Consider the following 17,911-nt stretch of genomic DNA (forward strand, 5'->3'; position numbering starts at 1 on the left):
CCGCACTAGCAATACATCCGGGTCGGTCTACTGCAACAAATATCTTAACAAAAATTCCTATTGTTACAAAAGTGACCATATTTGGATGAGAGGGTGGGCCTAACCCCACTGCTAGCTGCTGACTTGGTTAGCATGGAGCATTACAACTGTGGTTGACTGTGATCATGATTTTTTGTGATCAAATTCTTTTAGACAGAGAAAATGCTCAATGTTAATTTTAACTAAAAAAAACAGGCCATTAAAACCATTAAAGAAAGAATGTACTTAACGGAATAACTGAAAATCTGCCTAGAGGTTTTTTTTTTTTAAATACAACTAAACACTAAGCAAGACTTTTATAGGTGATCAAACATTTCCTTTAACTTTCATGAACTGAAAATGCAAGAAATAATGACAGCTACAATTCATTTGAGAACTCACAGGGACGCTTTTACTGAGAACTGGACAAAATGGATAGCATATGTCTCAAATGTTAAACCTGACTTTATGTAAATTAGTATTTGAAACACACTGTAGAGTAACCATTAGTCCTCCATTGTTTCTGTGTGTATGTTTTGATTCAAGATCTTAGTTTAAAGAACACATCAATTTGTTTATTTACATACTTATCTTTATCCTTGTTTGATTTTATTATTTCGATTAATTATTATTCTTATTAACAACCACCCAACCTCCCACCCAAAATGTCTTCATGCTCATTTGATTGTTGATTTTGTTTATGTATGTTTGTTTTGTCTTTATAAACCAATTTAAAAAAAACATTATATGAAAAAGGAAATAGCTACAGCTACACCTATACTCTGTCAATACGAGGTAACTTTAATTCAATTAAATATAAATAAAATACAAACAGGTGCGTTTTATACAAATTCACCCCGTTTAGTTGTCATTAATGTTGAAATTAGCTACAGACGAAAACTGTTTTTTGCAACAAGGCTGTAAACATGTTTATTTCTGCTGTGGAGTCTGGTATTTTAACATGGGCGTCTATGGGGAGTGATTTGCTCTTGAAGCCAGCCTCAATTAGAGGAACTCCAGTTTTCAGCACTCTCATGTTTGCTTCATTTTTTTCTATCCCTGGTGGTTGCTGCTTGGGTAACTTGCCAATGCTAACATGTTTATCTTTAGTTGGTATAACATACACGATCCCTGTGACCTCTACAAGGACAAGCGGTTATGGACAATGAATGAACATACACGATGTTCACCATCATAGCTTTTTGTGTTAGCATGCTATTTACAAGTCGTCACAAGTCGGACATCGGTAAATGGGCTAACTTTGATATGACACGAAGGTGGTAACAGCGTTTGTTTTTCAGTAAATTCTACCTTCCCAATGTAACTTGATAAAAGATTTACCTCCTGAGTCTTTAGATCATGCCAGCACAAGGGAAAACAAAAACGGGGAAAACAGGCCAGCTGGTCACATTAGAGCACCATGAAAAGATGAATGCCCAAAACAAAAACCAAAGCTGTGTGTGCATATATGTATGTGTGCGTGTGTGTGTGTGTGTGTGTGTGTGCATGAATAAGCTCTATTTGAAATTATGGTTCTAACAGCCAGCCCTTTGCCCGAGCCACAGGCTAACAGCGGAGGGCAGGAATCAGAAAATGTTTGGAGCAAAGTCTTTTAGCTGTTATCGTTCTCTGCATTTCATACTGGGCTTATCTGATGACCACGGGGCCACTCTGAAGAGGATATAGAGAACACAGCATGCAACGGGGAAAGGGGTTTTACTGTGTGTGTGTGTGTGTGTGTGTGTGTGTGTGTGTGTGTGTGTGTGTTCATCTATGTGTGCACAAGTGTTTGCAGCCTGCCTTTGTGCTGTCGTTAGGCATCATTTGGTCCATTAATGAATATAAATATGAATTCCGTTCAGTTTGTGCGTGCTTATTTACTAACTGCGTCCTCTCTAACAGCAGCAGTGACTGTCTGGTTCGTTAAGAAGACTTTAAGGTGACATTATAAACAAAGAAACCTAATGAGCGAGGGTCAACGGAAAGGTTGCAGTGGCATCACTGATTGCTCTGTGAATTCACATTATAGTCCACCTCTGTATGTGTGTATGTCTAAATATAAGTCAGATGATGATCAAACCAGAGCTATGCTTTGGCAGTATGAGACTCCCTAAAAACTTTGCATTTCACCCGACAGTGGTGTCTTTCGTTCTGTATCACAAAGAGTTGTGTACCTGATGCATATTCTCGCTGGCTCACATTGGGTCATCTCGCCACATTTTGTATAAGCTGGCAAAACACGTTGTCTTTAACCCCAAGATCAAACCTACAGGAGATCTCACAACTGACTTTTTTACCACGTCTGCAACCATGACTAATGTTAGACTTTTCTGCAGTGACCTTTGCCTGATTGCTGATTAATTTCCAAATGGACCATCATAATATCGATTTAATTTAACTATTAAATATGTACAACTAAATAGTGCTTAAAGATAATGACATTTAGATGGAATAAACAACAAAAATACACACAAATGGTGAAGTCTGTATTCTGATATCAATGTTGCATCTTGCAGCAACAGATGCACAATTAGGCTTTCACGGCAGACTACCAGTTTGCAGGCAAATTTGAAGGACATCATTTAAAACTGTGTATGTATTTTTGTAGGATGCCGTTTTATGAGGATACGTTGCACAATCACTGTGCTAACATGCTGATATTCAGCAGGTGTACTGCTCACCGTGTTAATCATCTTACTTCAGCGATGTCCGCATGGTAATATTTATTAATTCACACAAAACACAACGTTGCAGCTGAGACCAATGGTAGTGTTTTTGCAAATATTTCATCAGAAAAGTAAAACCTGTTGCTGGCCCTAAGTTGACGATCAAAGGAGGGGAACATAAATGTCTATGCAAAATTTATGGAAATCCCTTTCATGCAAAATCTGTTGGCACTTGAGGAAACTTCAGAGGGTCGCAAAAGTTATTAGGAAACATCTTCTGGAGACTGTCGGTGAAAAATGTGCCAATCCATCAAGTAGATGTTGACATATTTGACGAGTGAACACTTTGACCTGCTTATGGCGTTATTGTTAGGCTTTATTACACTCTGGGGATCATGAGCATCTGTACAAAATTCTCGAGCAATCCATCCATCTAGTTATTGAGATATTTCAGTCTGAACCAAAGTGGTGGACTGACAGTTGACATCCCCAGAGCCACGCCACTAGCATGGCTAAAATGTTAAACGAAGAGACGCCTATTTAACAATCACCTTAGGAGCCTTGTGCTCAGGGCATCTAATCAATACCTGATTAAGCAGAGGAGCTTTTGGTGCCCTGATGTTACAGGTTGCTCAGACAGAGGCGACTCTGGACAGTTTAGAGAGAAAGGTAAGCCAGAGCTTTGGGAATATGCAGTGCCTCTGCTTTTCCCTCTCTCCACCCTCACCCCTGGGGGGATGAAAGGAGGATATTGCGCAGCTACCCAGAATGGCTCCTGTCCATCAGTGGGTCCTGCTGCTCTGATCCTCTTCTTAATCTTGTCCTTCTCTGTCCTCTCCCTCCCTGATTATGCCAATATCCAGGCAGGGGATCTGTCCCTCTCTGTCTCCATATCTGCTTTACGAGTGTCACATTCGATTAAGCCCCATGGGAAAACGTAGCCTTGGCCATATCCTGATTAAAGTGACAGCATAAGGTGATAAAAAAAAAAAAAAAAAAAAAAAGCACAGGCAGGTCAACGAGTGTGTGCATGTCCGTGTGCAGGACTGAAAGGAGACAGTGGGGGCGGTTGGGACGTTGGTGGTGTTGATGGAGACATGCAAGCCGCTGCTTGCTGCTGGAGGAATCATCTGCAACAGTGGGTGGGCTGCAGATACAGTACAGAGGAACATCATATCAGCGAGGAGGGGGGGTGTGAAGGAGAGAAAGCGGTAATAAGGAGAAGCATGGAGACTCAATGTTCCCATTCCTTGTGACGGGGACAGTGCAGAAGTTACACATCATAACATATTCTCTCTCCTGTCTTATCGTTCTCTGTCCACTCTATCCTGTCCGTCTTTATCTTTCCACACCTTTTCTGTCCCTTTGTCTCCATTCTCTGTTTTGTCTCCCATTCTATTCATCTTTCCATCAGTCCCCTATCTCCCCAATCCTCTCTCTACGCCCCCTCGGACACCGTGGCCCAGTGTGATCGATGAAGCTGGATTTCGGTAATCTGTTTCATTTGATATCTGTCTCACCGCCAGCCACAGAGATTTAGCCTGGAATGAGCAAGAAGCTGGAGATTTTCATAGGAGCTCACACTCCCTCACACACACATGCAAACAATCTGTCGCCGAGGCAGTGAGCCCGGATCGCCTTTTATCTCATCTCTCTCATCAATCCCCTGATGGGCTTGTGCCTGAATTCATAAATAATGCACACGACGCTGGTGAAACTGCTCTTCCACTTTCGCCATGTCTTGGCCATGTCCGCGCTGGACAGAGGACAATCGCTCCCGAACACTACCATCTCAGGAGTAAATTATCAAGATCTGAATTTGTGATCAGCTCCAAATACATATAAAGTGGGATTTGCTGCGAAAACATGATTTCCAACTTCGAAATGTTTAAAAAAACAGCAGACCAGAACCAGAGCGACTTTACAAAAGACAGTTGCAAAACATGGCAATAACTTCATAGCGGAGAAGAAGCCTGACTAGAATGACAAAGCGTTTCCTGCAGCAGCGTGTGAGAGTACAACGTTTTTGATGTCCACTCTTGTCATCATCGTGCCGCAGATTCAGTTCGTGCCAGCGTGTTCAACTCGAGTAAAGGCAAAAGTACAAAACAGTGAAGGTTCTTTGAGAATGCCAAAATACAGAGTCTTTCTTCTTACATTTTAACTGAAAAGAATCACGAAATCCCTTGTTGCTTATGTGGGATGATTGTTTGTGGCAGAGAGTTTTGCTTTGAATAAACTGTACTTTGGTGTTCCGTCTTACTCAAATAATAGAACAAGAAATGGTCAGAAAGAGAGGCTGATAAATACTGGAACCAGAATTGATAAAAACCTAAATTATGACAAACTGAAACTCAGTGATCTTAATTAATAACGTTTTCGTTCTCAGAAGCAAAGTTGGTTGCAGAGCGGTGAGAAAAACAAAAACACAAGCAAAGAAGAAAATAAAAAGAAGAAAAAGCAACAAAAACAACTCTTCTTTTTTTTTTTTTTTACATCAAATAAGAAAATAAATTTTTTAAAAAATAAAAGGAGAATACACAAGTTAAAATATTTTTTAAAAATAGTTAAATTATAAATGAAAATACAAAGTACCAATGTGATACTGAATTACAACTGCTATTGCTAAAAAAAAAAATAACTAAGTCAAAATAAGTTTACTTCAATAAACAGCTAGCATGTACCCAGTGTGTCTGTGTGAGTGTTTGTGTGTGAACTTTTCTCACCATGTAGAAATAGGAGAGACAACAGCCGATGGTCCAGAATACCGAACCCGTCTTCACGGATTTCACCTATGAGAGAGACAGAGAGTTACAGCAGTGTGTTATGAAAATATTCATATATGCATCCACATCAAATAAGACATGCAGACCCATAGTTTGTGTATCAGGGATATTAAAAACTAAAGCAGCCGAGGATGCACGTTCTCTGTGATAAATGACCTGATGTTCTCCGACAATTACAGCAGACAAATTGAATCTGAACTGAGTTCAGGCAGGTTCACTCTACTTGTTTGCTGAAACATCATAGTCTCATTAAAAGTTTTGTTTACATTGTGATTCACCAGATTTAAGAGCAAGTGGAGAAATGTATTTATTTTATTTTGTCCGTCTTTAAAGGTACACTATGCAGGATTTTCTGGGGAAAAAAAAAAAGAAAACAGTGTATAGACTGATAAATAATTTATTTCTCAATCATCATAAATAAGAAGTAAGGAGTGGGACTCATCCAGAGGCCCCATGATGCAGTATTATCACGAAACTTAGGTCACAATACAATATCACTGCCGAATATTGCGATAATATATATTTCCATATATTGAGATTACATACCTTTTTCAACTGCATATTGGGGGTTTGCGTTCACCTTTACTTTTTCTGGCGATAATGTTTACAAACAGTTGCCGAAGATTCCTGCATAGTATACCTTTAAAAAGCGGTTCAATGATCTCAGCAGATGTGGAACAGCCAGCTCTGGTGAGAGAGCGGATGAGGGGAGAGCAGTTCAGACTAGACCAATGAAAACATCTTGTAAACAAGCTCTCCTTCCTCCGCCACAGGCCGATAAAGCAGACAAGTGTACACATTACCATTCGAGAACACACTGCGATAATGACAAAGTTCCAAGTAAACACACACACACACAAACACAAAGATGCACTTAACAGAGCTCTTTCAAAGTGTCAAACTGAGGGAGAGTACCAGCTGATGACATCCAACAAAGCCTGAGATTTGCTGATGAAGGGGAATCAATGATCAATGGACCGAGGTGGTCTCGCCTCGCCCAAACACCCAGCAGAGCGTCACAGACAGACTCCTGGATCAATTAACTGCACAGATAGACTCACTGAGGCTGCTTCATACTGTCGTTGCAGGCAGGAACACAAAAATAAACTGTCCTCAAGCAGTGCTTTTGAGGTGGGCCACAGAAAGTAGGTCTGTGGCCTGAATATAATCTCTCCTATAAGAGGGTGGGGCTTTCGTTGTGTTAGGGCCTTTTTGCTCTGTGTGGTTTTACAGGCCTAAGGGGCTTGTTATGGGTCCCACTGCTTGTCTTGGCAAGTCCTGCCCCACCGTTCTGTGATTGGAAATAAACAGGGCCGCAAACCATGGAGCTCCTATAAGAAGGATTTCAAATCTGCTGAAGGTTTATTTCCTCTTTGCCAAATGTTTCTTCGGTCCAGCAACATCATTGGACGCTGGGATGTGTGCATCCTTTTCACTGTTTTTTTTTTCCTCCCTTACCATGCCAGTACGAAGCCTAACAATGGCCTCTAAGCCCTAACCCTAACCGCCGCCAATCCTGACACGTTGGCGTGACACGTACTAGCCAATCACAGCCAGAGTTGGGTAACAAACTCTGTGCTTTCAAGGGTAACAAGTAAATTACGTCAGTACTAGGGTTGCAAATTATAATTACTTTCCTTAATCGATTACTGGTAAAATTAACGCTCGATAAATCGTTATCTTAAAAAAAGCCAGAAAAAACCAACATCATAGAAACTTTGCTTATTTTAAAGGATACCAAATGAGTTTTTTCTCTCAATCAAAGCTCACAGGAACATAATGCATTTACTTTGACAGCATTACATAGCATGGATTAATTGATAAAATTTTACATGTTCGATAAAACACTTAACAACCGATTAAACGTTATCAGCCCTAGTTGATACTACAGAGTATGAGCTGATGTTAAATCAATAGGTGCCAATTCTCAGTACCTTTAAGTGCAACTGGGTGAAAACGGCACGTTCAGACAGGAAGCGCGCCCAAAGCACCCCGAAGCCAGGAAAGCGCACATGGGAAAAATCTGCCTTTATGGCAGAAATCTATTAATTTCAACCCAAACCACACTATTCCTCCTAACCTTAACCAAGAAATCCCTTTGTGGCAGAAAGCTCAATCCTCTCTCAATAGCAAAGCTGGCAACAAAGCTTTTTGGGAGCTGACAGGTTCAGATGGGAGACGGCAGTGCTGCAAAGAGCCAAAAGGCTGATAAGGCTGCCACACAGAGCTCCATCAACCAGTAATGGAACTCCATCAGCTTCCCAGTAAGCCAAAACTATCGCTGCAGCGCTGTTCTGCGGGCATAGTTTAGGTATCTGATCTTGTTTTGTTTTCTATTGTATTTTATAAATAGCCTTGTATCAGTGTTGTCTGTGATTGTGTTTTTAAAATTACACACTTAAACCACATACTTGTCAGCTGTGTCTAAATAGTGAGCTAGAGACAGGAGCAGACACACACACACACACACACGCCCAAGCAGACAGACAGACAGACAAAGACTGAACACTACGTGGGATTAAAAAAGAGCGGAGAAGCATAATCGCTTGTTGAGACAGATAAGGAGTACAAAACTACAACACCCCTGCAGCTTGTTGAAAAATTACATTTCTGTTATTACAGAAAGAGCAAAGTACCAGAAAAAGGTAACATAGGTACCGATACTGAATTCCAGGCACTGGTAGCAGGTGAAATGCGAAAAGTACCCAACTGTACTTTAAAAAAAGTAGTGGGATGCATAATAACATGGACTCAAGCCCCATTCAGAGGAGATTCATTTTTCTAGGGAAGATTGGGCTGATTTTATTTTATTTTTTTAAAGATTATTTTTTGGAATTTTTACCTTTATTAGATAGAAAAGATCAATTGTGTGATGGGGGGGGGGGACCATGGAGGAAAGGGCCTTGAGCGGGATTCAAACCTGAGGCTGCAGCAGCAAGAACACTGCCTTTACTCAAATGGCACCTGCTTTATCCACTCAGCCACCAACACACGCACCCAGGCTTTTGCCCCACGTCCCTATTGTTTTTTTCTCTTTAGCAAACTCACTGGGTTCCCAAAATCCAGTGCAGAGACACTTTGTTTTTTTTAAAAAAAGTGAATCTGAGTTTTAACACACAGAGCTACATATATATACATATATTCAGGGTTCCCAAACATCCTAATAGACACAATTTCAAAACTTTTCTGTGACTTTTCAAGGACCTTTTTTGTCTTGCCCTACTTGCCTGATGATTTTTTAAAGATATCAGATTTAAACTCTATTTAGCCATAATTTAAGCAACACGCCTAATGTGTTCAAGAGCCGTCGGAAATTTGAAAATTAAATGTTTGAAAAAAACATGTCTTTCAAATCTGTTTCCTCAAATAAGTAAATAAATAAATAAATAAATAAAAATAGGGAAAAAACAAAGCAAAACAAAAAAAAATGCCCCAAACTTTCTAAGTTTTACGGTCTAAGGCAAATAAAAAAGAAAAAAAATTAAAGAAAACACACACACACACACACACATATGTATATATATATATATTCAAAAACAAAATAAAAATTAAGCTATATTATTGAATTCAATTCATTTCCACAATTTTCCCAAATCTTTCAATGTTTTATATTTGTTCCATGACTTTTCCAGGCCTGGAAAATGTGATTGAAAAATTCCATGACTTTTCAAGGTTTTCAATGACAGTGGGAACCTTGTATATTTCCTGTGTCATGCAGTCTAGTAAAACAGTCCTGCAATAAATCATACAGGAGGTAGACAGGATTAATTGCAGGGCTGTGTTATTACACTGCATCAGATGAAGGCAGGTGTAAACCAGCAACAGAGCGAGCATCGCCAACGGCTCAACCATCAAAACACTTTCCATGTTGAGTCTCTGCTTCTTTTGTTTAAGAGTGAAAACAAGCGTGATGACGGATTACGATGACAACGGTCACTGTGCGAGCTGCTGTGTTCTCCTCGGACAATATTTCCACTCAGGCTGAGCCAACGCAGGCGTGCGGCCTTGCATTTGTCCATTCAGAGGCATGTGGCAACTGGTGCCTCAGCCCCTTCTCCCAACTGCCCTCCCAGCCTCCGCTCACTTTGTTGAGACACAGAAGTCACACAGTGTGATACCAGTCCAGCTAATTAAATGTGAGCCCAGAGAAAGAGTGGAATTACTGTTACAACAATGTGGGCATGGTGCACGGGGCTGGAGCGAGGGAGGGAAGCAGTGCAACTCTGTGTGTGTGTATTCATGTTACCAAGAGCTGTGGTGTTAAAAAGAGCAGCTCTCCTGGGTGTGAGAGGATTCAATTATAGATTATGGGAGTGTGTGTGTGAGTGTGTGAGTGTGTGTGTGTGTGTGTGTTGGGAAGGGTGGAGGGGGTAAACACAGAGATTAAGCGAGTGGAGTTGAATGGGTTATTAGCGGATAAAATGAAGGAGTCGGATAATGAAGATTGGGCTGAGACTTGAGAGAGTGGCTCTGTGTGCTTTGGCCACGTGGAGGAGGAGACAGGGGTAAAGAGACGGCGAGGAACGGAACGAGCACTAATGAGATACAAGAAGAGAGAGCAAGGTGGGAAGAGCAAGGAGGAAGAGGTAGAATGCAAAACACAGTGAGAGCAAAAACAATGGCAGGGACAAAAGAAGACAAAGACAATTAAAGGAAGAGATAGAAGAAAGACGGAGAAGAGGAAAGGAAAACGCAAAGACATATGTGGGTAAATGAGACTGATAATGGGAAGCAGTGGTGCATGGCTGGGATGATTGTTTTTCAGGGCTCTTGCCAAATAGAACGAAGGACGTGAGAGGTGGTAGGTGAGTGGAAAGGGATTTTTTTCGATGGCGCTGCTTCGCTGATGACACATCACCTTAAGAGGCAGTGATGGCTGCTGCGAGGAACACCTGCCTCACTTGGAGATGTATTGTCCGTACGCACAAGATGACAAGAGGCCATTATAACGGCACAGAGACAAACAGATGTCCCTAACACACCCTAATACACATTTCCCGGTGTGAGACAAATGGTTGTGGTGACAGTTTTTTTTTTTCCCGAGATGAGTCCTGAAAAGTTAAGTGGTGAATTTTGGAGACTCCTGCAGAGTTAAAAATGATTTTGGACGGACACAGGAGGAAAACATCTCGGATGTATTAGGAGAAAAAAATGCATTGGATGGGAAAGGATGAAGGCTCTGTTGTTAATGTTTAAGGTACCAAATGTCCTGTAAAAGGTTTTGTGATTCCTGTTGTATAAATAAGAAACTTATATTCCAGGGATGTAACTTCTGGTTAATTTAGCTTTTTTTCTTTTCTTTGATTTTTTTTAATGTTTTGCTTGCTTGACACCCAATTACCAGGGATTAACAGATTAAAAAAAAAACATGAGAAATCAGAGGCCTTTCCTTGTAGCCCGGTGCTCAGCTGACTCAGTGAGCTTTAGCGTCACATTTCAAAGTGCTATCCATTTAGTGTTGGTGCAATTTCAGTGTTTCACAATGTAAATGTTTTGCCTTTGATTTTATTTTATGTCGGTTTTGCTGACAGACAGTCACCCAGCCGGGTTAATATGCTTAGTGCCCACTGCCTGCCCTCCAGTCTCAACTGGTTAGCAAACATTAAACTTGGCCACTCAGTGCTGGGCACAATCCGATCTGGTGGGAGCTCGCTGGCGGCGCTCCTTATTTATGATTACTGCTGGTCGGTGCAGCTACAGAAACATTGGTGAATATGGAAAGTAGCAGAGTGCACAACTCCAAAATCTTAAACCATATACAGGTTCCTAGTTGCGGCAGAGATCCACAAACACAACACTTGCACTCTCATTTTAATGTACTTATTTAATATGGGAAAAAACATAAACTACAGGTGCCCACCCTCCAGACTCCTCCAATGTCACCCTGGTGAGTAAAGGGGGGTTTAAAGGGGGATTGGAGCTCAAAAGTGAGCCGCTAATTCAATTGAGCGACCTGGTGGCACAATGTTTCCACGGTGTCACTTTTGGGTCAGGAGGACGTTACAAACGGTAGCTGCCAGATGAGCGGTGTCCCTAGCTAGCTCTCACCAGACCCGGTTGTTGTGCAGTGCAGTAAACTGAAGGGCAGCAAAATAACCTATACACTGATTTACATTATGGGTGAAAAATATTCTCTGTGCTTAACCAACAAATGGTGAATCACTGACATCTATCTACCCAATGTACATACAGAGGCTGGCAAACAATACAACAATACCAATGTAAAGCAGATTATAATTATAATATGGGTGCCACAGGGTTCATGCAGTTTAACGCAAGTTAGATTTAAGACTTTTTAAGATGCTTTTAAAAGAATTGAAGAATTAAGAATTAAAATTAAGACCAATTTTACAATGACCAAAAACTGACCCAATTTTTTTTTTACCCAAATATTTATTGTAGCATAAAGCATAACCTTTCTGGTCAATTTAAAAAGTCAGTCAATCTACTTTTAATGTTAAAAAAAAGGAAAGAAAAATTTCTTCTTCTGTCTTGATCTTTGTGATGCTTGACATAAATGTGAGGCATTCAGTAAATTAGTCAAAGAATAGATATTATCAGTAATATTGAGATTTTACAATGCAATGTCAGAAAAAAAATATTCATAACATTCTACTTTCTATGACTTAGCATTTTTAAGACCGTTAAAAAAAACATATTTTCGACATTTTATTGCTAACTAAGGCCTTATTGTGCCATTAAGACTTTTTAAAGATCCATGGAAAACGCTGAGTCATGAGTTGTCATGATTTACTCACTTTGCTGTAATTTTAATATTATTTCAAACAATCAAATAAACTGGAAGTGGAAAATCCAGCATCACATGTGAGCAGGAGTAATCATTTCAAAATCTGACTGAAATTATATTTTTAGAGAGTAGGGAGAGCTATTTCATAATGCGCCACGGTATTACTTCACAATGCAGTTCAGTATTATTTCATAATGCTGTTCATCCAAATTCCAATGCAGACACAGTTCACCTGAAGTTCACCTTTTGCACAGTTCACTTGTCTGCAGCTCTGCAGAGTCTGCAGTCCTCGTTGCCCACCTGTCTCAATATACTTCCCATCAACTGAAAATCTGACATCCCTTTAGGTTTTTGCTCTTTCAGCCAAAAAATTCAATATACAGCAAATTAGCGAGGCCAACTGCATGATGGATGTCCATCTTTGTTTTGGTATAGTCACACATTAGTTTTCTGGTGTCACAATCTAATCTTAGAATAAAAAGTTCGATATGTTAGTGGAAATGGTTGCGTAGGTGGGGTCAGGCTAGATTTCTTACCTATAACACAAACATGTGGTTGCTGCCAGGGTCACCGTGTGCATGTTGAGTTTTGCCGAGTGATCACCCAGTTTGTTATACAAGAACTGGAACTATATTAACTGGTGCTGAATTAATTAACTGTATCATTTTAAAAGCAGGGTGCCTTGATTTGATTAATTGATTTTAATGTGAAATGTAAAAACACACACAAGGTTACTCTGCTGTGTCACACTGTCACATCATTCTTACACAGATTGTTCTTAATTTTACCTGTTGGAGGGCTGCAGGACAATGCCTTGAGAAAAAAAGGCCTGCATGGCTTCTGTGGTCGGTGTAGCAGCTTCAGCTGATTATAATCAACATTCTCTGCTGTGTGCATGCTGCAGCAGAAGCGTCACGCCGAATGCCTCGTGTATTTTACTCTATAGGTCTCAGTAATCTTAGTATTGCATATTGACATGATGAAGACATTTAGAGACTGTGATATTTGAAAATGAAATACTGATATCATGTTAATATGTACATGGTTACAGACTCTCTACACCTCCCTACACTGGATGTTTAGTGTGACAGCGGCATTCATGTAATATAGTAAACAAGCTAATGGCACTGACGACAAATTGGCTCTAAAATTAGATGTTGTATTAAGTTGCTGTGAGCAGTAAATTCACCACATCTAAGCAAAAGAAAGATAAAATGATCTGTGAGCCTGACAGTGCAGAGTCTCCCTCTGTGCCGCTGCATTGTGCCTGCTGCAGCCTCTATCAAAGAGTAGCGTGAAAGTCAAGAGCACTCACTCTGCAGCTAAGTCTGGGGACCAAAACGTCCCCAGAGGTACACTGCAAAGCACACTGACTAGCAAAAAAATAAAAATGCAACTGCTTGGACTGCTTGGCTTGAAACAATCTCCGTTCTGGTGGCAACCCTGCATAATTGTATAAATATGTTTCAAAAACATCATGAACACTTTTGGCCACAGTAATCGTGTAGTGAAAATCTGCTATCATGCCAGCTCTAGTTCCTAGCTAACATCACACAGACTTCACAGATTAAAAAGGTGAGCATGCACTAGCAGGTGCTAAGCTCCAGCATGCCAAACAGCATTGGTGAAACACTCATTTGTGATGTTAAAGTGCTTTATTCTGTGTTTTTACCATTGTAAATCAGCAAAAACAAAGTCTGTTTGTTTGGGAGAGGAGACCTCTGCATACAAATTGGTCCCTGTAAAACCTCCTGAACAATGAACTCTGAAGGAATAATAATTGGCATGAAGTTCCAGCTGGTTGAAATCTGCAATTCTCCTCACTCGACGCCACTAAATCTCCCTTATTCTTACACACTGCTCCTTTAAATGTCTGCAATGCCAGCAACTTCCAATTCTGTATGGTTTGTATATTTCCGTACATATACACAAAAAAGCCTGTTTATGAATGAGTGCTTATTCTACTTTTCCAAATTATGTTTGGTTACCAAACATGCAGTGTATGTGTTAGGATGTAAACTCCACTCTGACACACACACACACACACACACTGATCAGCTGTTTGGTTTCATTCTGCTGAGCCGACACACACACACACACACACACACACACACACACACACACACACACGTACACACAGAAACACACACACACACACACACACACACACACACACACACACACACAGAGCCAGGTGTGTTGTATCGGGACTTAAACTGTAGACACAACAGCCGTGCTCAGCCAGCCACCTGGACACCAAACTGTGGGTCACTGCCAGATCAGTGACAGTGAACAAGTTCAGAAATGCACCATAGACTTGCCCCCAAGCTGGAGCCTAGTGAGTAATACCACCATGAAACTACATGTAGACATGCATCCATGCATGATTTGACAAAGTGACATAAACTGGGATGCCTGAATCCTCGGACAGATAAAAGCTCCTTTCCAACCCGGCGGCAACTGTACTTCCAAGCTTGTTACGGTGTGACAAACAGCATGAGGGATGGCATGACGAAACACCTGCATCACTACTTCTACCTAAAAACTCTGCAGTGTGTTTTTACAGTGAAGCACAAAGGCAAATCAACACTTTGAAGGCAAAATAAAAATTGGACAAAGAGCCTTGAAGCCACTTTAACCACTCCCTGCCTTTGGCAAGCATAATGCAAGCTCTTTTCTGTCACTTACTGAAACTGCTCGGATGAGGACAGTTAGACTAACAGTTTCCCTGTTCAGCAGCCTGTCTAACACAGGCTGACGGTGCCATTCAACAAATGTGACTGTGAAGGTCTTTTCCATTGAGAGGTCAAATGACAGTTTTATTAAATATCTAAATTGGAAACAAAAAAGTCTACATTTGGTTTAAATCAAAACTCAGGGCTGCACGAAAAGCAGAAAAAATCATGTTGATCCAGGAAATGTAAGATACTAGTGGATTGATAAAATTACTTTTAAAAAGTTAAGGAAAATGTCTAAGAAAAATAGAAAATCAATTATTATTATCACAATTATACATAACTAATAATACATTATACATTATTATTTTAGACATAACTAATTCTCAAGCAATTTTCTTACAGATTTTAGTAAAATCTTGCTAATTTTTGAGTCATGTCTTCGTTCTTCGTTTCTTTCGTTGCTCATTGCCTCCTTTCCATGTTTTTTTAAAAAAAGCAAGCCCATTTGTTCAAGTTAAAAGGGGTTAACTGGCAAGCAGCATGCAGATAGAGGGTGTTGCAGCATCTACAATAACAACTATATGCTTCACTTCAAGTCTCTTATAGAGAGACATTGTTATGCACACACAGGCGATGTGAATAACATCAAGTGACAACCTTGATTGTGGTGTTTACTAATTAAACATCTGTGATGATTAGGAAAACATGTCATTGCATTTGTTGTGTGGATGGTTCAGGCTTAACCGTGGTCTGAATCTATTACTGTGTGCTGTGCAGTAATTCAAATCATCAGCAAAGACAGATCATTTACGCTGAATGGTGATGAGCAATGTCACATGGCCTCCAAATACACGTCTGCATTAATGTGGGACTCCTGCGGGTCTTGCTCTGTTTCTAGCTGGGAGGGTACACTTTAACAGCTGCAGGCGGTCATGTTTGAACGCCGCGGGTATAATGAAAAAATTATCAGTGCAGTTTAAATAAAACTGGGGCTTTCTTGACATGAATGATAAATCTCTCAACAACTACGCAGTTACAGTTGGTCAGTGGATATGTGGCTTATTTTGCATGAGTCTCTGGTTCCAAAAGGCTTGCGGCATCCTATCATGTATTAATCTTTTGTAGACAATACCCAAAGCTTCTGAGCTAAAGAAAAAGAATAATATAATTTGCCAAGCAAACTAAGCAGCAGGAGTGATGCGAAAAAGACACGAGGGACCAAGGAGTAAAATAATAACAGCAATAAAAGACTGGTATTTATTCTTTTGTCATTTTTGTTCATCATTTCATTTGTCTATGTACTGTTTGAAGCAAAAGATAAACATGGCTAATGACAGCATTAACTAGCAGGGTTCCACACGCATTCATTTATTTGTGGCAGCCCGCCATGTTCACAGCATCTACCACGCATTGCTTTTATATTATTGGAGCTGGACTTTCATTAGGAGCACTAATGAAATATTTATACAGCTGGTTACGCATTTTGTCCTGTCTTGCCCCCCCTCCTCTCTCCTATTACATGGACTAAAATGCTGCAGCCATGTTCACAACTGCCAATCTGCACTTTTGTACTGTTAACTACATAATTGCTCAAAGATCTGGAACTACATGTGGATGTATTTATTATTTCTTATTGCAGAAAAGACATGTTTCCGTAACAATTTTTTAAAATTATTTTTTAGATTTCTTTTTTGGACTGCTTGAAGATAGTTTGCATATACGAGTACACTGGTCACTAACCTCAATGTTGCTTTTCTGATTAGTTTTCTACTCCCTACCGACTGTTTTTCATGCATCATGTATGGGGGTCGCAAACTTAATTTAGCTGAACAATGACATTAAAAATACCTATTTATTTATTTCATTGCACCACACTCTCAGAGCGCAGAGTGTACTTTGGAAACAGACAGAGCTGCAGAATTCCAGACACAGTGAAAATGAAACTTAACTACTGATTGCCCTGGGTTTTAAAGTTTGCCTTCACTCACACACAGCTGCTCCTCTCATCCATCGATCTGATCAGCTCCACAGATCAATTATTCATCCCTCGACTAAAACTCCTCAAACTACTGCTTAGGAATAAAAAGATCTCTTGAAAAGTTCAGTCTGTGCTATGTTCACAGACCTGCAAAAACAGAATGGTAAAAAAAAAAGCAACACACACACAAGATTAAAAAACAAAAAAAGAAAGTTTGCCTTTTTCCAATTCTCATTAACGTGAGACAGTTCATTGTAAATGATCAGGGCCTCTTTACAGTGCTTGGTAACATGTTGTAAATAGGTTGCGCTCCAATGAAAAAAAACAACCTATGTACATAGTGGTTGTAGCAGTTGTACTGCAATATTGCAGTCTTTGCTCCTTTTAATAATATTTGATTGTAAAGTCATTCTGACACTGCTGCATGCATGTTTAGAAGAAGTCCTTGCAGGTTCAGTTTTAATAAACAAAGGTTGCTTCATTACAATCAGTTCTGTCTTCATCTTCTCTTTTACATTGACAAAATCAGTAACCTTTTATTCGGACTCCCTTCAAACGTCCATATTCATTTGACACCTGCTCCTGTGCAGGTTAATTGTGCAGGTGTGGATTTCTTTCACAGCAATGACTGTAATTGCTTTCACTGTAACCCCTTACCTTTTCACTGCAGTCTACAGGAACATGAGGCAATTTAGTTAATAGAAATCATTTTATAGACTCCATGAGATGACAGGGTATTGTATAAATAAGAAATACGCCCACAGCGCTCTACTGATACTGAGGCAGTGATATCCCTGCATTTAGAGTATCTGCAGTTTTCCTCCAGCAATCCTCTGTAACCTAAGAAGGAGAAACAAGATTGCTTTTAACCATGATATCACACTCTGCCCACATCTATTAATTCAATTGTATGTTTTTCATAACTGAAGGATACAACGTAAGAAATACATGTTTGTCAAGGACTGGTAGTATGGACAGTTCAAATGGTCAATGGCCAAAAACAGCTCATGTCACTCTCCTATGGCTGTGACGGTATG

General features: G+C 40.1%; 1 protein-coding gene across 1 annotated transcript in view; it reads right to left on the reverse strand.

Moving 5' to 3' along the window:
- The window catches only part of LOC121957621 (dolichyl-diphosphooligosaccharide--protein glycosyltransferase subunit STT3B), a 122,667-nt gene that overhangs the window by 38,312 nt on the left and 66,444 nt on the right, over positions 1-17,911 (reverse strand). The window contains exon 4 of the mRNA XM_042506306.1: positions 5,411-5,476. Coding sequence (XP_042362240.1) covers positions 5,411-5,476 — 66 coding nt within the window. The remainder of the gene's footprint in view (positions 1-5,410; positions 5,477-17,911) is intronic.

This window comes from Plectropomus leopardus, chromosome 18 (assembly GCF_008729295.1).
Source record: "Plectropomus leopardus isolate mb chromosome 18, YSFRI_Pleo_2.0, whole genome shotgun sequence".
NCBI classification, from domain to species: Eukaryota; Metazoa; Chordata; class Actinopteri; order Perciformes; family Serranidae; genus Plectropomus; species Plectropomus leopardus.